The sequence below is a fragment of the Halichoeres trimaculatus genome, unplaced genomic scaffold (assembly GCF_033239565.1).
Source record: "Halichoeres trimaculatus isolate MK-OKI-2021-1 unplaced genomic scaffold, fHalTri1.1 fHalTri1_scaffold_23, whole genome shotgun sequence".
In the NCBI taxonomy this organism is placed as follows: Eukaryota; Metazoa; Chordata; class Actinopteri; order Labriformes; family Labridae; genus Halichoeres; species Halichoeres trimaculatus.
This window is the reverse complement of record NW_027437201.1, coordinates 9,092,501-9,115,489: the sequence shown is the minus strand read 5'-3', so window position 1 is coordinate 9,115,489 and position 22,989 is coordinate 9,092,501. Positions and strand designations below refer to the sequence as shown.

Here is a 22,989-nt window from a genome sequence, read left to right as displayed (position 1 = left end):
TCAAACAAATTGTCCTCACAGTCTCTTAACAAAATGTCAGTATTGGTATTCTGAAGCTCCCGACTGGAACTTCTGGGTTACACTGGTTTTTGTGCCTCGTGGCCAGTCCTGTAGCTCTTATCAATATGCTGGTCCTGTCCATGGATTAAGATCAATACATGTAAAAAGTGATGAAAAACTCAAGCTGTATCACTCACTGTTGATCTGTGATGCTAAATATCCAAACAAAGACTGCTGTAGCAAAGTGCTGTTTCACTTCCTTTGACACCAAACCTGTAACAGTGAATACCAGAGGATTTAAAAATGACCAAATAAGAACGGTCAATCTTGGAGGTCACATTGGAGAGTCAGCATTTATTTTCAGACCTTTCATAACCAGCTAACAACTTGTTACAGGAGCTTTAAAATGAGAAATATTTACTTTAGTATTTTGAGTTTCTTCGGGCAGAGATTACAGACACTCCACAAAGTGTTCCATGTTTTTTTTTTTTTAATGTACAAAGAAAGCTCTCATGTTACAGCCTTTAAATGATGCCTGACCTTTATTTGTGTTTGTTTTGGAGATTAAAGGACGCTTCCTCTCTGAATCATCCCGATGACACAGCTAGGGTGATTTATATAGATCTCATAAGGACTGAGGGCAGTGGGGGACACATGGGGCAGGAGGGAGAGGAAGCTAGGTTGCTGTGGGCAGATAAATAATGCATGAACTCAGAGAAAGAGAGAAGACAGAGGACAATCCATTTCACAATAACTTTCTGTTGAATGTAAAAGATGTCAGCAAAGCAAATCAGCTTACACAAGTCTTCTGACGCAGTATTTGATGAGAAGTAATTCAACAAGCTGGTTATTATGTCTCAAAAATTTAATTTTTACTTTGTCTTTGATGCCATGTATGTTGAGTATGGTTTAAATTAAAATCTTGATTTTCAGTTTACTTTCCTCTTTAACTTGAGCCTCCATACGATGAATCTGAAAATCTAAGTGAGTATTATATGCAGACTGAGGGAACTGAAACCACTAGACTGAGCTAAAAACAGGAAGTTCTCTGGGACATGGAACAGGATACAAATAGAGTGTGTTGCTGATTCATGCAGTCATCTTGTTTTACTGTAACAGACAATTTAATTGGACGAATGATTCACTGTTAAATCAATGAAACCACGTCCTAATCGATACCTGGTGTATAATAATTATTTCATAAAAAGTGGCTGTGCTATAAATTGGAATATGCATTGTAAGCCAGGAGGAACTCTGGCATGGTGAGCAGAATTGTCTCACTATAAAGGGGTTTTCAATGCTAATTGTTTTTTTTATTATTATTTGTGGCTCAGCTAAAAGGTCTCACCTGGAACCTTTTTGGTCTGAACTTTTGTGGTAAAATAAAATATTCAGCCACTTTCTCAACCCCTCACTCCCTTAATTAATTAAAAATTATATTAATAGATTGTTTTTATGTGTTATATTATATATAAAGACATGATGAGATACAAAGGTCATTTCAACTGCATCAAGACCTGACAAGGTATGTAGCAAATTTGCAACAACAGGCATCAAGGGGTTAAAATGAGTTTGCTAAATAGTTTTATAGTTTTTATGCAATATTTCCTCTATTTCCGCACTAACCGGAGAGCAGATTCATCCTGCCTTCAAGTGGAGCTGCATTTCATGTTATCTGTCCATGTTGGGCACAGGCGAACAGATGACCAGTGGTGTAAAAATTGCTAGGCGCCGCCCTATTGGCTATGGCTGCCTTTTGCAGCAGCTCTCTCTTCTTTGTCCGTTTCTTGTTATTTTTTCGTCTCTTCTTCGTAACCTTTGTATTTGGAGTGGATCCTTACTTTGTATGGCTCATTTGTTGGTCATGGACACCAAACTTTTTGTGGCTTCAGTGATATTTTTACTACTTTTTCTCCTGTGTTTGTCTGGAGATCCTACATGTAACCATGGCTGCATTGTTTACATGTGAACTCAGCTGTTAGCAACCTGTAGCATGTCAATGCTAACTGGTGTAAGGCCTGATGTTTTCCCACAAGGTGAGGTGAAGGAGGTGAGGACGACGTGCTGGTTCTCAGGTGTGAGCTAAGAAGTGACAACATGGACCTGTCCTTCCATCCATCGTTATTGGGAACGTAAGATGTGTCTCCAATAAGATGGACGAGCTAGCTGTACTAACCCAGCAACAGAGGGAATACCAGAGGGCAGAGTAGCATCATGCTATTCATAGACATGGCTAACAGAGCTAACATCAGACACCAACGCCACATTGGAAGAACTTCACCTGCTGTGAGCAGACAGGATCTAGGAGACAGAGATGGAGCATGACTGAAGAATCTCGGTCCATTAGGTAACGTTAAGAGGCTGGTATGGGAGGAGGAAATGAAAATTTGTTCATTCACCTTGATACCTGTCAGTCATGATTAGTGGGGACGATGCTGGTTTGAAGGATGAGTGTGTGGCCAATCACCTGTAACGTTAGAGAGGTCTTTTGAAAACCTCTTTGACACATTGCGATTCCATGGACTTTGCCATTTCTGAAAATTTCATCGGGCATGTCACAATGTGTGAGCTCAGAGATTCTATTAAAACTTGGCTTCATATAACAGGAAAACCAGAAGAGGGGAGTGTTCAAATGAACTACTCTCTTGAACATGTTGAAGAAGACCCCATTTGTAGGAAACTGTACTGAGCAGTCCACTCTCTCTAGAATCTCCAGATCTCATGGATAGTACCACATCCCAAGCAAAACTCTGTTCTTCATAGCTATTGAGAAACGAGGACCAAAACCAGTTTGCTCAGCCAAGCACGTCGGCCCATTTAAAGAATCAAACTTCAGTTTTACATTTCATTAAGTGTGCAGACACTCAAATGGAGATTATAGACTTATGAATGCCTTAACTCACCAACCAGAGTCAATATGCGACACAGCTGGGTAGTACCTGCCAATTTTCCGACATGGTTTACATCCTCAAACCTGTAAAAGTATTTCTCTTTGCCCAGCTATTGACCTGTAGATGTAGAGGAGACCAGCTGTCACTGCATCCACAGCAAGGATCCACCATCTCATCGTGAGCTTTCTTTCTAATGTACTGTAATAGATGGAGAGGCATCATATGACGAGCCGAGGAAGCCCTTAAATTACTCTGAGAGCACTCACACCAATAACTGGCATCAGAGTGCTATCGTGTTTGGAGACAACCTTGAGAGCAGTGCAGTGCCAGCGGTGCATTTCTGTATTTGGTAAACAACTCAGCAAGAAGCGTCATTATGTACCATTAAGGTTTGGGCTGGTGAGTTGGTGCAGATTCCCTTTTTATGTCTGTATGATACAATCAAATTTGGGATCATTTTGAACATTGGACGGACCAGATGGCAGCAGACCCCCTTCTCCCCATGGGACGGCCTCATCTGTGCTTTATTGATTTGATCTGTCTATGCTCCTTTTTTCTCTTTGCACTGTACAAACCTTCATCCTCTGTTCACCAACCTCCAAATGTCACAGAAAGTGTTGTTTAATTTAACAGAACCTGACTTACTGATATCAAGACAGATATACAATCAATGAATATGTCTCTGTACAGGCAGCTGTGAGATAGCCTTTCACCTCTGACCCCTCTTTGTGGATAAAAAAGATTTTTTTTGTTTTTTAGTTAACTGTTTACCAGATGGTGACAATACAGTGTGTTTTACAGTCTGTTGTATCTTTGTATATCAAAACTTATGATTACAGTTCTGTACTATGCAGTATAGTATCTGACTCTATCGTTTAGTATTGTACTGTATGCATTGTATTGTGTATGGTATCCTATTATACCACATCTGGTTGTAGGCTACTGTACTACACTATCTCAGATTATTCTTTAAGAGCTTAATAGTTTGTATCATGCAGGGTTAGGGTTTCAACCATATCATAGTAACATAGTATTATTTCACATTGTTTCCCATCATTCATACTGTATTGTATCCCATCATACTAAACCATGCTGTGTTGTACTGATTTATGTTACTGTGTATAAATTGTACTTTATTTATTTATGTACTTATTTGTTGATTGATTGATTGATTTAATTTATTTATTTGATTTTACTTATTCATTTTGTTTAACTATTTCATGTATTTATTTATTTATTTATTTATTTATTTATTTATTTTTGTTATTTGTTTATTTATCATTTTTTATCTATTCATTTACTTATTTATTTACTTAATTATGGTATTTCAAGATTTGGGATTAAGTCATCATGTATCGTGCGGTTTCTTTTGTCACCCTGTAATGCACTAAAATACTCTATAGCACTGCTGACTCACAGGGTTTTGGTTTGATTCCCCAGCTAGACACAAACCTGTCTGTGTGGAGTTTGCATGTCCCTTCATATGTGGATTCTTTTCAGGTACCCCATCTTCCTCTTACAGTCCAAAAACATGCTCTTTGCGTTGATTGGTCGTCTGTGTTAGCACTGAGATAGACTGACAACCTGTTCATGGTTTACCCTGTCTCAGGCCCAGTGACGACTGGGGTAGGCTCCAGTCTGCTACCCTTACAGGGAAGAGCGGTAAGTATGTATTGTTTCATGTCTGCACAACTGCAGTGGTCTTGCGTTAAACATATTTCTCGTGTGTACAGGCTTGGGTTAGTCATTTGGTTTGATTCTTGAATAACTGAGCATCACAGGACGGTTGAAGGAACTGAAACTGCCAAACCAAGCAACATCTCTGCACATTTGTCACACAGATGTTTTATATTCCTGCACTTCCCTGCAGAATGAGAGGGTAAAACAAAATGAAAGAATCAAATGTGCGTATTTTCAATCACACAACTGCAGGTACATGCATACACACACACACACACACACACACAGACACACACACACACAGAGGTGTAACCCCAGACCCTGGTGGACTATCTATAATAATATTAAACTTTGGACAAAGTCAGATTGACTTTACACTGGTTTGTCTACTGCACAGAAAGTTTGAACCCACAGAAACTGTCAGCTACAACTAAAGATCCTACCAAAAACTGAAGATGGCTCGTGTAGTAAACCCCTAACAGAACATGGTTTGGGCCACAGTAGAGTTTCAGAGCCGTCACTGCAGTGATCTTGGGTTAACTGTGTCTCCTTGTCCTCTTTCTTGAATCAACGATAAAAAAAGTGAATTGTTTCTCTGTTCATACACCCAAATAGCAGACTGTGGAGGGGGTTTCTGCAGGGGGGTTGAACAGTCAGTTATTGATCAGATCATGGTTGGGATCGTTGGGTTTTACCCTGTGGTAGAAATGAGCCTCAGGCTGTTGACTGTCAGTGCAGCACATTATGCATTCAGGGACACTTTGGTTGATGTGAGGAGAGTGTGAACCGGAGTCTGTCACCTGCTGTACGCAGAGGCATATCATACAAATACAGGATGGTTTGAGAAATAAATTACTGATTAATACTTGAGGTCTTTGCACAGGAATTCTCAAACTGTGGAACTTCTGCCACAAGTGAAAGGACGGCTTCACTTGTTTGTCAGTAAAAATAGCCTCAAGTTTTACTCCAACACACCACTAAAGCAAAAGTTTAAACAAACCCTTGGTATAGTGTGGTGTAATAAAAAATAATAATAATGAGAAAAAATAAACAGACAAAAAGACTGGTCTTTTTATTTTAAGTACACTCTAAAATTTTGAAATGGTTGTTCTTGTATCAGCTTTAGGCCAAAGATGACGTCCCGACGAAGAGTCAAAACTGTTATTAGTTAAATTGTTTCAAGTCTTTAAAGGGAAGACTGATTTGGCTGGAAAATTGGGGAAAATATTTATTTCAAAACAAATCAAAGGGACCATACAAAAAGTTACATCTTACATTCCTGAAGCTGAACAAGCTGCCATTCTTTGAACAATATCGCCCCCTAGAGGGGAAGCACAAATTAGCAGTCCTGTGCAGGTGCCTCAAAGGGTCTGATGCTCCCTAAAGAATAAACAGATAAATACATTAAATAAACAAACAAATGAATGAATAAATAAATAAAGGGGGGTTTACATCAAATAACAGTAAATCCATCTATGTAAATATTGATTGATCAGCACCCTGGTGCAAACTATTTCACTGAATCGTTCATTCGTATCATATGGAATTAATAAATTATTCAGCCACTTAGCTCATTAGCCTTTGATTTCATCTACATACCTTTTTGTAAGAACTGAAATTAGTTTTGTATCTCATCAATGCCATTATATACACTGTAAACAAGTTTGAGGGCTACTCACAACTCCTGTGAGGATTTTTTCTTTGTACAAAATTTGGCACCCCCTCTGGACAAAGTGGTACCATTGACAGCTTTGCTGTTGTGAGGAGAAATCTGTTCTGTTATGAAGAGCTTTAAGATACACATCCCATTAAAACCAAATATCACATTCATACACTGGCGCCAATAATTGTTATTATTGTTATTATTGTTATTATTATTATTATTATTATTATTATTATTATTATTATTAGTGATGGTAGTAGTAGTTGTAGTAGTAGTAGTAGTAGTATTCAGCCTTTATTTTACCAGGAATATTCTCAATGAGAACATCTCTGAGACATCTCTTTTTACAAGAGAGTCCTGGCCAACACGGCAGCACAAGAAATTTTCACACAGAGGGCAAGACAGAGACAGTAGACAGTAATAAGCCAACAGTTCATCAAGTTCTTAAATTATTATCCAGAGTTAATCAGCATTCAGCGGTGAAACAAATGCATGGGCTCATTAGATGATCCATGATCCTATAGTTTTAAAATAGTCCAAACTGACATGATTGTCCAGTTTCAGATGGCCTTGAAGCTCAGACTAAGATGAAGGAGCAAAGACACTAAAAGCCCTTTGGCCAAAGACAGAGCCTGTCTGAAGGACCACAAACAGAATCTGACCATTTTACTGAAGGTTACAGCCAGCGACAACTTTAGGAGTTAGTGGAGAACTTCAATGAGACAACAGATCATTTAATATTGACTTTAAAAAAAAGCTATAACAATGCTCCATTCTCCTGTTGTGTAGGGGAGACAGATCTACTACACAGTGATGTGTGTGAAATCCTAACTCAGAGACGGAGTGAAATGCAGCATGGTAAACTGAGTCCAGCATTTTTAGGGAGGCAGATTAAACATGCTCATAGAAAAAAGTTGCTTGAATTAGTTTTTTTTTTCTCAGCAACAAATAAAAAACATCCTTTGTTTCTGTAAAGTATCAACTGTTATTGCATGTGAATGGTTAAATGCATTAAAAAGCACACAATAACATCATTCTTGTTGTTGGTTTTGTTCATTTTAGTATCTTATCAAGAGGCAAAAAGCAACAATGCCAAGCTCAGTTTTTATCTTTTAAAAAATGAAGATTAAGGCCAGCATGTGTAGCCCCCCTCACAAAATTGTAAGAAATCCTTTCATTGTGGTGCATTAGGTCTACCGAGGATTTGAGACAAGTTACAGCAACACTTGACGACTGAGGGATGATGTTTAGTCAGCAAGTATTGGTAGCAGAGAGGAGCCCTGACAGTGTGAGGAAGATCCTGATACAAAACACAGATTCATTGTTTCACCCAGAAAACAGCACGAGAGTAGATCTGAAGTAATCCTTCTTTATTTTTAAAAACTTGATTGGTTTCTGTGACAGATTTCCTCTTATGTCAGCCGTGACAAAATAAATGCTTATAGAGGCAGAATCTGCATTAGGACTGCTAATCTTCTGCTGGTGGCCTCTATTTACTGTTTACACAGTTTAAACACATGGACATGTGTACTAAACACTGCAAATAAAAAACATTTAGGCTGTTGCATTTGATAACACACAGTTTCTAATTATCATAATTTAGGATGCTTTAACATCCTCTGCAGGGTTGATTATGTTGTTATATTCTGTGTTGCCATTAGTCAAGAACTCTGCAACATTTAATGACAGAGTCAGTGTTTAAACAGGAATCTGAGGAACTGATTCCCCACAATGTCCATCACCACATTCTTCTTTATACTTAAGTTTTTGAATTGAAAAGTTATTAATTAAATTTTCAAATTAATACATTGAGAAAAAAAATAAATTAGAAATGCTTTAACTTCAGTACTCTTTACATTAAAAAATACAGAAGTAACAATATCAAACAAAAAAAGACCTTTTTTTTTTATTTTTAAGTTGATCGTCTAACACTGTCATTGTCATTGTCAATTAACTTGTCATACAATGTTTCTTTTTTTATTGATCTTCTTGTAGAAACTGAGAATTCTACACATTGAAAAGTCAATGTTATATCATTTTTTTGTTGCAGATTCTGGCTAGTTTGAATAGCAGCTGTGTCTAAGTGGTAGAATCACCATCTTCCTATTTAAGGCCGCGGTTTCATCGATGTATGAATGAGGTTTAAAAGCAAATGTGACATGCAATTCAAAATGTTTTAAACATTCAGAAGATGACAGACATCATCATTTAGCACCAAGTTCAATTAAAACTTAGGATAAGGTAAGACAGGATAGCTTCATTTTTAAATTATTTTGCTCAGTCTGTCTCTTGTGAGTACTTTATTTTTTACAGATGGAACACACCATCTCTGGGACACCACCTGAATGAATGGAGCATCCAAATGTCTGCACAAAATCCAAGGTGTGGCACAACTTGTCTTCACTCTCAGAGAGCAATAATGATGAGTTCTCCTTCCAGAAGGTGAGTCATCTTAACTCTGCCTTTGGGCTTGTTGGGTCTGCGCCATACTTTGACTAAATATTGAACAACTTAAGAGAAAGCTGAGGAAATGAAAACCAAAATTGCACTCTCTCTGTCTGCAGTGCTGAAGGTGAGTGGGCAGGCCCCGGCGCTGTAATCCAAGCCTTTGTTGTGCTCCAAACACAGACATTAAATACGATAAGATGCTGGCTGGATAATGACACAGTGCGACTGGTTTTCTGCACATACCACGCCACTGTATTTACTATCAATATTATGGGTGAGACCAGAACACATCGCTCTTTAGGATATGTGTTTGAGGCCGAATTACAGAGGGATATCTCCCAGTGTGTGTGTGTGTGTGTGTGTGTGTGTGTGTGTGTGTGTGTGTGTGTGTGTGTGTGTGTGTGTGTGTGTGTGTGTGTGTGTGTGTGTGTGTGTGTGCATGTATAAGTCCCACCCAATATGAGGCATGATGCACACTCAGAGAGCAGCTTTAAAGAGGTGGTGTTTATAAAGTCACGCCTTTTTGCCACTCTGGGGTCAGTCACTTGTCACAGCTGACAGGGAGGTAAGTGTCGCCTATTTCTGTTACTGTGTTGTTCATGCCATAGGAAGAGAAAATCTGTAAATTTGCAGTATAAAATCAATTTAAAAAAACAAACAAACAAATTTTTCAACAATTTAAGTTGTTGGCCAATTTTGCAGCAAGAGGGTTTTTAAGATCTTTATTTAAATTGAAATTTAATAATGCATAATATGGGTTAATTATAAAGCATCTTTAATGAAATAAAATGCAACTTAAAGTGTTTTATTTATGTAATTTGAAAATTTAATGATCAGGAAAAATGAAACTTGTGCCAAACTACACATAGTACAAAGCTTAGCTCAAATTTTCAATATGTTCAAAGTAAGACTTGGTTACGCATCAACATACATCTTATACCTCTACAATGAGCAACAAGCAAGAGGGGATTTTATCTTCTTTTTTTGAAATTTACGGAGACTTTGAGCAATCTGAGTCATGAGTTAAAACATCAAGGGAGGTGAAAAATCCACATAATTGTAGAGCATTTCATTCCCAACTAATAACTGTGTGTGCAGGAGCTAGGGATGGGTGCCAAATTAGGTACTTTTATAGGTACAGACCAAATTCTGTATGTAGCACCGGGTACTGATTTGATCAAAATCAAAAAGTACCATTTTTAGGTACCTCAAAGCATCCTTGTGACTGTGAGGGAGTGGAAGAGTAGGTGATTTTCCATGATGAACATGAACGCAGCATTGCAACTTTATATATTGAAGAATAGATGTGTTAAATTTAAAAATCTTGAGATTTTATTACTAAACAAATTAATATCTATTACCACATAAACACACACAAACGTACTGAAAATTGGCACTGTCAAGTACCGATACTGGTTGCTAGGTACCAGGTATCGGTACCATATTGTTTCAAATGTGAAAGGTACCCATCCCTAGCAGAAGCTCACTTCAATGCTGCATGTTCAGGTGATTTCAAAGATGCCATGACTCATGAGTGATGAGTATAAGAAGACACAAAACGATGCAGTGAAAAGCACAAAGTCAGCATTTTCGAATGAATATTTGCACGTTTTCACAATTTTCTTTTAAAAATTGAAAATGAATATGTTAGTTTAAAGTTGAAAATTAAGTAAAGCTAAACATGAACCCACTTTGCAAAGGAGACACATTTTTTCATTCAAACACCAATGATTGAGTTTCACCTTCAGAAAAATAGAAGAAATGAAACATTTCTCAAAACTAAACTGATAAGAAAGTGAATTTATAGTCATCCAAGTGTGATTTCTGACACTTTACTGAAATCTACAAAACGTGCAACATGCATCACTCTTTGCACACTGCAATCAACCCTAATGTATATTTGTTAACTTGACATCTAAGAATGTGCAAACACAAGGATGAGCTGCAGACAAGATGTCTAGTCAGTCTAATCTGAATCTTCCACCCTGTTCCTCAGCCGTGTTTTGGAAATAAATCATCCTGTTGTGACAGAAAACTTCAGCACTTTGCTCTAATCCCAGATAAAAAAAAGGACTCTCTGGAGACAACTTACATAAAACTGAAATTCAATTTTTCTACAGAAAAATGACTGTAAACAAAATTGCTCAAATCTTTAAATTCAGCTTTTACAAGTCGAGTTGTATTTTTGATTTGCCAGTCCCACTGGATCGCTTGATGTACAGTTAACCTCAGCATCTGGATGGAAAATTTAGGAAATTTCTACTTTGATAAGTTTATTTATTTAACATTTGGTGAAAATTGCCATTGTATTCTTTGTAACTGGGTCCATTGTGCCTGTTCCAGCTGCCTGGAACATCAACACCATCATCTACCCTGGTGCAGAGAGCAGGTAAAAGGCACAAACTCTGACCCACACACACACACACACACACACACACACACACACACACACACACACACACACACACACACACACACACACACACACACACACACACACATTGTATCAACTCCAGGCACAGGGTATTTATTGACAGTCCAAACATGTCCAGGGCAAGCAGTCACTTATGTCCCCGCCGGATACTAGCAGTGGCCCACAGCCGGAGACAGTCATCATGTTTATGTTTTAGACACGGTGTCTCACCCAGACGTCAGATTTCCACAGTAGCCTGATCCCTCTCCCACTGGAGCTGCCAAAAACAAATAGAGAGAACAGGAGCCCAAAGTAAGGCCCCTCCAGTGGAAATCAACACCCAAAATATCATCATTGTTTCTGTAACGTAGTGAAGCATGAATGTGATCTCATCTGATGAGAGGATTTCACTCTTAGGGGTCATGAGGCTCTCCCTCGTTTGCAAACCTCATGAAGTTTATTCTCTTTCATTCTGCAGGAAAGACAGTGTAAGAGGTGGAAAGATTGAATATATTTTGTAATAAGCCTTTAATAGGTCGTGGAAAGAAATTATACCAAAAGAGAAACCAAACAAAAATCTACGGAAATAAGACTTTTCTACAGTTGTTCTGAAGTTGTTTCATAAACCCCCTTTTACTGGAAAGTCTGCTTATTTTACCTGAACTTATAATAGTGTGTAATGACCTGAAAATGAGAATGTTTAATTACCTTAGAATAGGCTTTCATTACCTGCACAGGGTGTGTGTGTCTTCTTCAAGGGTGCTGCTCATGTCACACTGGCATGTTTCAACACTTGCCCGTAACTGAGGGAGCAACTCTAAACACTTCATTCACAGAGATCCAGTGCTCTCTTAGATAACACAGGTCTTCATGGTCAAAGTTCTGCATGCTCAGTGTTTTCACGCAAATGCCATTTGGTTGCCACCTCCAACCACAATGTTAATGCCACAACTTACCCCTCCCTGGTGGTATTTTTAAAAGTCACTCCATTATGATCATCCCCCCTCGCAAATGACAAAGATCACAGGATATATAGATGCACAATGAAACAACAATGCATTGCAACAAGTGACAACACAGCACGACATGATACCTATAGTACAATAATAGGATTGAATAGGATGCAACACAGTGAAGATACAAAAATATATTATAGTATTACATTTGACAGGAAAAAGATAGGACGACAAATTAGAATAAGGCACAGGACAAGAAAGTATCATAAAAATAATGTTGTTATAAAAGTATCATTAGTACAATGAAAATGTTATAATAATAATGTATTGTATCATTATATTACAATGACACCGTAGGATATGATAAACAAGACACAATACAGGACTATGTCACACGGCACAAGCCTATGTTACACAGGGTTACTTGAGTATGCTACAGTATGCTAGGCTAGGCTATTGTTCATTACATTTAATTACATAACTTTACATTACACTACTTTGTTATAATACATTACTTCAATTTTTTTTAACATGACGATTGTGAGTGTCATGCCATGCTAACTTACACTGCTACATTATGCTATCTTATATTATGCTATGTTATCTTACGCTAGTGCGTTATGCTATACTACATCATGCTATGTTACATTACTCTATGTAACATTATCCAGTGTTATTTTATGCTATGTTACATTACTGTATGTTACATTATGTCATATTATGCTTTGTTACATTATGCCCCCTTATGCTATGACAAACAAATCAAAGCATAACACATCAGGTCTATTTATGGCCCAAATTAGAGATAAGTTATGGGTTTTTATTTTATTTTGTTTTATTTCATTTTATGTTTTTTTACAGAAATTTCAAACTCTCAAAGTGCATTTGCATTAAATGATTTGGATGATAAATTCAAATCAAGACACTGCCTTGGTGTTGGCGACTTGGGGCCATCACATTGGATTACCAAGAACATTACGGAACCAGCCCAGCATGATGAACCAGCTGGGACTTTAAAAGTATCGCCGCCTTTACTAAAAAGCCAAGAACATCGTATCGCCCAAGTAAAACACAAAAACTTAAAAGAATCAGTGACTTAATTTAGCTTTAGAGTGTTTTACTTGGTAGTGTTGATGGAGGGACAGTTGAAAAAACAATGGAAGATGGCGCTACTAAAAGTCAGATCTAAATCAAGATAAAGAATTGAATGAGATTTTATTGTATAAATAGCAGTAAGGTCATATAACAGTCATTTCTAGTCACAGAAACATGTTTACCTGTGTCGAATGTCCATGTCTCTATCAGCCAGCACTGACCTCTGTTTTCTCTCAGGGCCTTGCAGTGGCACTTTTAGAAAATGAAGGACCAGAAGCAGGAGCCCTACTGGCAGGAGACGGGTCGGTGGGGGGGCTATGAGGAGAGCTTAGACCCTCAGTCTGGTGTGTGGGCATCCTCACATGTCTCCTACCTCACCTTTAAGAGCCTCATCCAGCTGCGGCGCGCCATGAACACAGGTCAGAGGGAAAACTCTGAAACTCAGGGGCAAATGATTCTAATACAAGTTTTATTAATACATCTGGTTGTTTTCAATTCAGCATCTGTGTCTCTAATTCTATGGTGGCTGTTTTTTTTCAATAGTTAACAGATTCAAACACCTTAGATTTGAAGCAATGTTTATTGTCAGACTTTCTACAGTATCCACTCGTTCTTTTATGGTGGTACTGATGCTGCTGACATTAACACAGAGCTGACTTCCTTGTGCCCCTGCCTGTCCTCTTACAGTTTTTTTTCCACTGTGAGTGTCTTACTTCAGACACTCTTTGCACTAGCCCTCATCCTAGAACACCACCTTTTTTTATAACCATCCTAGCTTCTGTTATTTTTTATTAGGTGTGACTATTTTTGACAGCGAAGAGCGGACCTTGGCAACTATTGCAGAGAAAATGGTCAATGAGATGGTGAACAAGAAAGAGATTCGACCTGGTGACAGGGAGGGGGTGCTGAACTCTCTGCTTCAAAACCGCAGGTATTCTTCAAACATAATAAATCATAACCCAACGATGGCTCACATGAAAAAACCTGAGAAAATAAGGTTCACAGACACAAAATGTTCAGGTGTTGCTTTGTGAGTTGTACAGATGTTGGTAGGCTATCTTTATATAATCTTTTGAGGGAGCTAGAAGAAAAGTTGTTTCTTCATGTTTACAGACTTCATGCTAGGCTAGGCTAACATGACTGCTGGCAGAAACTCTAGTTTTAGTACAAAAATGTGTCTTCTGTATTAGTCTTCCCAGCCTAGCTTTTACAAAAAAAGAAAGAAAGAAAGAAAGAACAAAAAAAAAATCAAATTTCTTCAAACACCAAACTAGTATTTCTCAGAAACCTGAATGAAGGGGCTTTGTTATAGGTTCCCAAACTTTTCAGCCCACTAATTGACTCACTCACTCACTCCAAAAATTGCGGTGTATGAGACCCCATGTCTTGGAAAAATAATTGGCCAATCCAAAACCAAGTAATAATAATAATAATAATAATAATAATAATAATAATAATAATAATAATAATAATAATAAAGATAAGACACATTATTTAGCTAAGCGTTAGAAAATTATCGTTGTGGTTCCAGAAATCATCTGTCACCCCTGATACAGTTGTTAACTTGGCTTAGTCACCTCAGGGTTCCCTGTGGCAACAAAGTAAAAACAGAAAACTGATCAAATGTGTTTTATTTGCATGGTTTTGTATGGCTTTTAGCCCCTTATCTTGTTTATGGCTTTTATAAAATATCTTACATGTATAAATGTAAATAGTTTTACAGCATTTTCTGACCCCCACATCAGTGTGTTTTTACAAGTCTTCAGTTTCCAGTTGCCCCTGTCTCCAGTGCAACTGTAAAACAGCCAATGATGTATTTTCTCCTTACAGCCAATCAGACCCAGAGAGTCAAGCTCTGACTGACGGTGTGGACCTGCAGAAGTTTTCCATCAAGGAAAGGGTAATGTTTTACCTAAATATATATATATATATATATATATATATATATATATATATATATATATATATATATATATATATATATATATATATATATATATACTCCTAGGTCAAGAGTCATTTTTGAAATACTGTTTAAAAAAATTGTGAAGATGGTAAAATCATACATAGATTTGTTCTGTTTTTCCTATAGAGGGATGAATCTGACCGTGTTGAGGCCTCCATGGTGCTTGTAGGTATGTCAGTGTTTTGGCTGTTGTCAGGCAGATCTGGAGAACATTAAATGTGATTTAATGAAATTGTTACTGTAGATGCATCTCTATGGTCTTTTTATACAAATGCATGGTTATATCCTCATGATATATCTATGTCTCTCAACCAGGAGCTCTGGACTTTCTAGAAAGACCCACAGTTGTGTTTGTGCGTCTGAAGGAGGCGGTTGTACTTGACTCTGCCTTGGAAGCTCCAGTGCCAGTTCGTTTTGTGTTTGTCTTGGTTGGCCCCAGTAAGACTGAAATGGACTATCATGAGACTGGCCGTGCTATGGCAGCTCTGATGGCTGATAAAGTGAGTAAGCTTTAGCAGTGTGACTAAATACCAAAGATGTTGATGAAGATAACAACAGTTCAGTTCATTTATACCTCAAGTTACATATTAACACAGAACTGTCATTTATTCAAAGATCTGAGAATGCAATATCGGCCACAATGCTGTCTTCACCAGTTTGACATCGAAAGAAAAACTGTTAGGGTCATTGTCTGAGCGTAACAGTGAAGTCATTTATTCACATGACACCACTACGAATGGATTTACGAGTGTGGCAATCTTTTCCCCAGGTTTTCAACCAGGCAGCTTTAAAGGCAAAGAGCCCCCGAGAGCTGACCGATGCTGTGGTTGACTTCATGGACTGCAGTATCGTCATCCCGCCTACAGAGATCCAGAGTGAAGCACTGCTCTCATCTATCATCAGCTTTCAAAAGAAAATACTTCAGGACAGAATACAGCCCTCTGAACCGTCTGTCGGCCTAGAGTCCAAACCTCGCAAGGGTAAAAACTACAAATACATACAGACTAAACTAGTCTGATCATTTTCTGCAATCATTTTTAGTGCTGATATCATCATGTTTTCTTTCAGCTTCAACTTCTTCAGGGCCTCCTCCTGAAGACCCCCTGTCTCGCACAGGTCGACCATTTGGTGGAATGATGAAAGACATAAAGAGGCGTTACCAGTATTACAAGAGTGACATCACGGATGCTCTCAACGCACAAGCCATTGCTGCCATCATTTTCATCTACTTTGCAGCCCTGTCTCCAGCCATCACCTTTGGAGGGCTGTTGGGTAAGTGTCAAAACTTGTAGAAAATGGAGGAAGCGTGGGTTTACTGCTATGGATGGATGGATGGATTCTGTAATAGAGCGCTTCTGCCATTTTTGTCTCCACAGCTGACAAGGTGGACAACATGATGGGTGTTCCAGAGCTCCTAATCTCCACCAGCATTCAGGGGATCATCTTCTGCTTCGTTGCTGCTCAGCCTGTCTTGGTTATTGGTTTCTCTGGTCCTCTGTTAGTGTTTGAGGAGGCTTTCTTTGCTGTAAGTGTTAACACTGGACAATAACCACCATTAGAGGTTTTAAAAGTAGGGTCTGCAGGGTTTTCCTTAATAAACAAAATGTCAACTTTTAAAGAAATAATCCTTCTCAATTGTTACTTCTGGGCCTCTACATATGTATCAGTGTCTGTGTCTGCCTCAACCCCCTCCTCAGCCTGTATGTTGATGTTTTGGTTGTTTTGAGAAGTTTCTAGGCAGAGAGTAGGCATGGTTTTATCAGCCAATCACAACACACCCAGTGCACAAGGGACTTTGAGTGTTAATGATAGCAAGCGGAAGAAGTTATTCAGAGTAGCTATGATAGTGGATTTAACACGGAGGAAGACAGTCACCACCTAAGTAAAACGAAACGCCAGACAGATAAAGCTTTTTTCTGAACAAGGGTAAAGCTTGGTTTGACTTTCACTCACTTTCAGGCACTTGGAGAGCAGCATGGGATGAGTCTCTCCCATATAGACATGAAATGCTTCAGGTGGTTGCTAGCAAGTGAGTTCACATACTTACGGTTGGAGGCTGTGGGTGTGTGCTGCAGCTGGCACTGAGCCAAGGAGGAGGAGCCCAGTTTGAGTGTTGTTTTTACTGACGAGTAACAAAAGTTCCTGCAGACCCTACCTTTAAAGTGTCCTTGTCTTGAAACTTTTTTCAGTACCAAATTTCACAGTGGCTACTTTTAGAGTTCTTCTAATCTACAATTTCTCCCATTCAGTTTTGCAAGTCACAAGGAATTGAGTATATCGTGGGCAGAGTGTGGGTTGGGGTGTGGCTGGTCATCATTGTGGTTGTCATTGTGGCCTTCGAAGGCAGCTTCTTGGTGCGCTTCATCTCCCGCTTCACCCAAGAAATCTTCTCCATCCTCATCTCCCTCATCTTCATCTATGAAACCTTTGCCAAGCTGGGAAGGGTAAAACCACAATCATCAATTCTTCATGTCCCATTTGCACACATCAGTTGGTGACCAGAACTCAGCCTTTCTTTAATCACGCTTTTTATGACTCGTCTTCAGATCTTCAAGGCTCATCCGCTGATTCTGAATTACGATCACTTAAACACAACGATAGAAAATCCATGGCACCCAAGGGTGGAAGAGACAGTCATTTATGACAATGCTACCGGCAACACAACTATCATTGTCAACACAATAAAGCCGCCTTACCCCAACACAGCTCTGCTCTCCATGTGCCTCATGTTGGGCTGCTTCTTCATTGCTTATTTCCTTCGCCAATTCAAAAACGGCACTTTTCTCCCTGGAAAGGTACGACACAACACACACTTTTCACAGTTGTTGCCAAGATTAAAGAAACCATGTTTTTTAGATTTTATACTTCTGTCTGTTTTTCTCTTGATCAATCCCTACCAGATCCGACGTTTGATCGGGGACTTTGGTGTGCCTATTTCCATCTTCCTCATGGTTGTTATTGACTACAGCATTCAGGATACCTACACTCAGGTGAGCACCAAGAATCAAAGCTTCTACACCGCTTTAATGTGCGGATTTTACAAACTGCTGTTGTCATTTGTGTTGTCCTTTGTTTACTTCACATTAATAGGCCCTTGCAGTCTAAGTGATGGACACTACCTGCACCATTATCTTCTGTAAAACTGCATTCTTTACTTTGCAGAAATTAGTGGTGCCCAAAGGTCTGATGGTATCCAACCCAGCCAAAAGGGGCTGGCTTATAAACCCCTTTGGAGAACACCAGACCTTCCCAGTGTGGGTCATGTTTGCGTGCTGTGTCCCAGCCATGCTTGTCTTCATCCTGATATTTCTGGAGTCTCAGATCACAACGTGAGTACTTTAATTCCCCCCAAAAAACAGAATAAAATTGAAAATAAATGAATGAATAAAAACAAAATCCACCTCTAACCAAACTTTATTTATACTTAACATCTTCAACAGCCTGATTGTGAGTAAACCTGAGAGGAAAATGGTCAAAGGATCTGGCTTCCACTTTGACTTGCTGGTTTTAGTCGGCATGGGAGGGCTCAGTGCAATATTTGGTGTGCCATGGCTCAGTGCTGCCACAGTGCGATCCGTCACCCATGCCAATGCACTCACAGTGATGAGCAAAGGACCAAAGCCAGTGATTGAGAAAGTAATAGAGCAGAGGATCAGTGGCATTGTGGTGGCTTTGCTGGTTGGTAAGTGCCATCTAATCATCCAGTCTTACGGTTGATTCTGTAACTTGACGTCTGGAAACTGTGAGCATACATAAGCTTGATATTTGTTTGGGTCAAGGTCTGTCCATTCTCATGGAGCCAATCCTAAAGATGATCCCGATGGCGGCCTTGTTTGGAATCTTTCTGTACATGGGAGTTACATCACTAAATGGCATCCAGCTGTGGGATCGTATGCTGCTTCTTCTTATTCCTAAAAAATACCACCCTGATGAACCTTATGCAACCAGAGTAAGAACTACACAAGTAATATAATGACAACAATGACTATATGGCTTGTAGTGTAATGCAATGTATACATTTTTTCATTTACAGTATGTTTCATTGTCTTAGATAATGTCTTTCTGTCCATGAAAACAATGAGTTTTTTAAAAGACTTTAAAAAAAAGGTGTAAAATAAATGTAACAATCAGAATGTCCTAAAAGGGCAAATAGCTGAAGGGAATCCACAAGCTGCAAAGAAGCAGTGAGTACATTTCAGATTTCAAACCAGCGACATTCAAACTGAATCAAAAACAGCAGCAAACCTACAGTGCTTTACTGACAACTGAAAACGACTGTTGATACTATTTTGAATAAACTGTCAAGACAGATTATGATCTCTCTAAAATATTAAGAGGCTACTTTGTTTAGAATAACAGAAAATTAATGTAGAGCATTGTGTTAAATTTAGAAACAAAACTCATAGACAACTGTGAAAGCAAAAGCTACTGTTCACAAGTTCACTCCAAGGGTTACATTGTGATTGCAGTGCAGATAAGGGTTCACTTATTTGACTGTAGCATTTTGCAAAGTTTTTATTTTTCAGTTGCTTATAATCTGCACAATTAAAGGTGAGGAGTTTATAAATAACCTTGAAAAAGTCTCCCTTCTAGATATATGACTGATTGATCAGGTTTTTCCTAAATGCTACTTCGTAGCTTCCCGATCAGGCAGGACCAGATTGATTTACAGTGCATCAAAGTGTCTTTGACAACACCATGCTGCCTGACAAAGTTTAGCAGTAAGTTGATAGATCTGTGTCATTCTCTGTTGAGAATGATTTCTGTGATGTATTTTGTGTTGATGGTGGACACTGGATCCTAACTGTCAGAAAGAAAAAGGACAGAAGAGAAGAAGAACGCTAAACGGGAGAATGATAAAACACAAGCTAAAGGCTAAAACACTGGCTAAACTGTTTCTGCTATTGTTCATTCCAACCCACAGTCAGCAGTTATTCTGCAGTGGTCAGTTCAAACTTGAGAGTCTATTAATAAAATGAAAAGTGAGGTTAAGTTAGCTCTACTTGACAGTGTACGTGAGCCTCCAGGCCAAAAGGTGGCACCCCAGTCTAATAAAAACAGATCCTCCTCTCTGTTTTTTAAATGAAACTGATTGGTCAGAATTCTATGGTTTTATTACTTGCAAAAACTATAGTATTTCTAAAATATACTCAGTTCCTGTGACTGCTGCGTGAATACGGTGACTTCTTCTTTTTCACACAACTCTTTCAGTTTGAATCAAATGGACTGTTAATTCATTCAACTTTGTTAGCCATCATGCTATACTCACTATATTGTCTCATGTTTTGGTCAGCAGTAAACAGAACGCAGCTATATTTTCATTTTTGTTGATCTGACATAAACCTCTACATGTCTGCTACAGGTGAGCACAGGGCGAATGCATTTGTTCACAGCCATCCAGATTGCGTGCCTTGCACTTTTGTGGATTGTGAAGTCCAGTCCTGTATCTCTTGCTCTTCCCTTCATACTCATTCTCACCATTCCCCTGCGCATGTTTATGACCGGCCGCCTCTTCACTGAACTGGAAATGAAATGTGTAAGTACTTAGCTTCAGCCATACCATTTGAGAAAATCAGGTTTAATATTTTTAAAGGGTTTTAAATCAAACCCTGAGTACATACTAATGCTAATTTGAATGTGTTGGGCGAAGCTTAATGTTTCTGTCTATTTTGCTTTAGTTGGATGCGGATGATGCCAAAATAACCTTCGAGGAGGAGCCGGGACAGGATGTATACTGTGAATCTCAGATGCCATTATAGACATCTGAAATGACAACTGCAGCTACATTGTATTTTAACAAATGAATATTTATTTCTCATGTCACAAATCTTCCATTTTGGTAGTTCAAGCTTTTTTTTTTCATACAGAATGCAAAGACATATGCGGTATCAACATGGATCACTTGAGGCTTTTTGAAGAAATAAACAATGTTTTCATTTTTTCAAAATCACTCAGATAAATCATTTTTATTGAATTGTTTTGCTCCAAACTTTTGCCTTACATATTTCCAAAGCTCTAGTTATGCATATGATACTGGTGTGTTGTTATTAAGAGGAACTGCAAGAACAAATATTTAAATGTTTTTTTCTTGTTTCATCCAGAGCCAATGTATTAAAAAGAAAAAATATTCAACAATTTAATGTTTAATGGAAAATATAGTGTTAAAGATCAAAGATGTACAATTTTTATGAAGATTACATTTAATAATGTAACAATTGTCCCTTGAGTTGTTGTAACTTCTAAGTGTGACAGCTATAAGTTAGAATGATCAAATGTGTAAACTTGGACACCACAAGAAGTACAATGTTAAATTTTTGGAGTTGTGGCAAACTTTACACGGTGTGTTACTGTTGCTGTCTTCTTGTTGTCTCCCTATGAATCCAATAAATCTACCTCCCAAAAGACCCATCTGTTTACTTTTTCTGTAAATTTCAATCTTCAAAGGACAACCTAGCGAAGAAAGGCGATTTGTAATTTCTAACATCTTTTTTGTTTAATTGTCATCAAGATTTTAATTGCTGATCACATGCCAATTTGTTGTCTGTATATTAAGGAACAATATTTCTGAAGCAGACTTTCAAACAGCATTAATTATTCCAAACAGCAGGACAGCTTACAATCCACACAATTCCATATGTTCTCTTAAATTGTCTCCAACCAGGATGTCTCTGTTTTGCATTGTTGAAGTTCAGGATTTAAAAGAGGATACAAATTGTTTATATGATTAGATGATGCCATTTTTACGATATTTTCCAGAACAGTGTACATATACACGAATCATAATTAAAAAGTTCTCAGATATACTTAATGTAATGCCTTCAAGTTAAATAGGTGGCGCCCTTTAGCCTAAAGAACAATTCGAAAAAGGCAAAGAAGAATATTAGGAAGCTCATTGGCTGTTTTCTGTGACGCCATTTCGTATCATCTTGTGATTGGTTAGTTTTTCAGGGACTAGTGCTTACTGTGATATGTTTTTGTGGGGTTGCATGCTGTCTGCTGAAAACCCTCCTGATTCACGTCTTTTGTGAATGCTATGAATTATAGGAACATTGAATTAGCGTAAGCAGCGGCAGTCTGGTGAAAATGTCGCGTTAATATCGCCTCCTCTTCGTCTCATCGTCGGTTACTTGGCTGAGCTTGAAAGGTTCGTTGACCGGCTGAATGGTTCTGGTTTGTTGTTTACACCGCAAGGCTCACATGTAAACCAACTTTTCTCTGGGGCATTCGTGACAGCACAAGTTCGACCGGTGCACCTTGTAAGTGTGGCTAAAGAAACGTGTTGTTTTGGCTTACTTTTCTCTGTTGTAGAGTGTGTGCAACTGTTTAGAGACATCACTGACCATGACTGCGGGGGAAAAAACTTGGACCAAGGCAAACACACAGAAGCTCCTTGATTCATTGAGGAACAACATCCCTGCAAGTACAATGTCAAGGGCATTTTTTTCAGGACTGAAGGCTATTGATTGGGACGAGGTGGCCTTCGAACCTTTCTCTCCCGAAAATTGCCGCAACAAATGGGAAAGTATGATGCTTGGGGTGAGTGCAACTCTCATTTTTAGCCTGAAAAAATGGCTTATTCCTTGTATGCTCAGTGTTTTTAACCTTATGGGTTATTGATCCAGGTATAACGTTCCCAGCCTTACTAAGGAAGAACATTTATCAACAATATTAAAAACATTATCAAGATAGATAGAAGAAATTACTTTTACCTACTTATGATTGGATATTACTACGCAGTTAGTTTAGGAATTGCTAATTGGAAGGTTAATTGATTGTATCATTATTAACCTTCTCAAACAAGGTAATAACCAAATATATTGAGCTCACATCTAAATGAATATTACAAGCAAAGTGGTTACACAAGTGCATCTGAAATT

General features: G+C 38.4%; 2 protein-coding genes across 3 annotated transcripts in view; both read left to right on the top strand.

Annotated features, from left to right (window-relative positions):
• The first annotated feature begins 13,408 nt into the window (after positions 1 to 13,408).
• Positions 13,409 to 20,887, top strand: slc4a1b (solute carrier family 4 member 1b (Diego blood group)). The gene is made up of 16 exons (XM_074663109.1): positions 13,409 to 13,565; positions 13,942 to 14,077; positions 14,977 to 15,046; positions 15,239 to 15,281; positions 15,428 to 15,612; positions 15,882 to 16,092; positions 16,181 to 16,384; positions 16,489 to 16,637; positions 17,362 to 17,556; positions 17,659 to 17,907; positions 18,013 to 18,102; positions 18,275 to 18,441; positions 18,553 to 18,794; positions 18,892 to 19,061; positions 20,475 to 20,648; positions 20,791 to 20,887. Exons 1-16 carry the CDS (start codon positions 13,409 to 13,411, stop codon positions 20,869 to 20,871), a joined length of 2,523 nt encoding a protein of 840 aa, XP_074519210.1. The 3' UTR covers positions 20,872 to 20,887.
• Positions 20,888 to 22,052: 1,165 nt separating this feature from the next.
• LOC141784729 (upstream-binding factor 1-like protein 1) overlaps positions 22,053 to 22,989 on the top strand; it is a 6,387-nt gene continuing 5,450 nt past the window's right edge. For both annotated transcript variants that reach the window (XM_074662572.1, XM_074662571.1), the window contains exons 1-2: positions 22,053 to 22,256; positions 22,421 to 22,648. In XM_074662572.1, coding sequence (XP_074518673.1) covers positions 22,454 to 22,648 — 195 coding nt within the window. In that variant the 5' untranslated portion in view covers positions 22,053 to 22,256; positions 22,421 to 22,453. The remainder of the gene's footprint in view (positions 22,257 to 22,420; positions 22,649 to 22,989) is intronic.

Excerpts from the sequence above, each read along its gene's own strand:
- slc4a1b (XM_074663109.1), top strand. The coding sequence starts at position 13,409 with ATGAAGGACCAGAAGCAGGAGCCCTACTGGCAGGAGACGGGTCGGTGG. Across the intron at positions 15,613-15,881 it reads CAGCTCTGATGGCTGATAAA|GTTTTCAACCAGGCAGCTTT; the intron begins GTGAGTAAGCTT and ends TCTTTTCCCCAG. Across the intron at positions 19,062-20,474 it reads ATGAACCTTATGCAACCAGA|GTGAGCACAGGGCGAATGCA; the intron begins GTAAGAACTACA and ends TGTCTGCTACAG.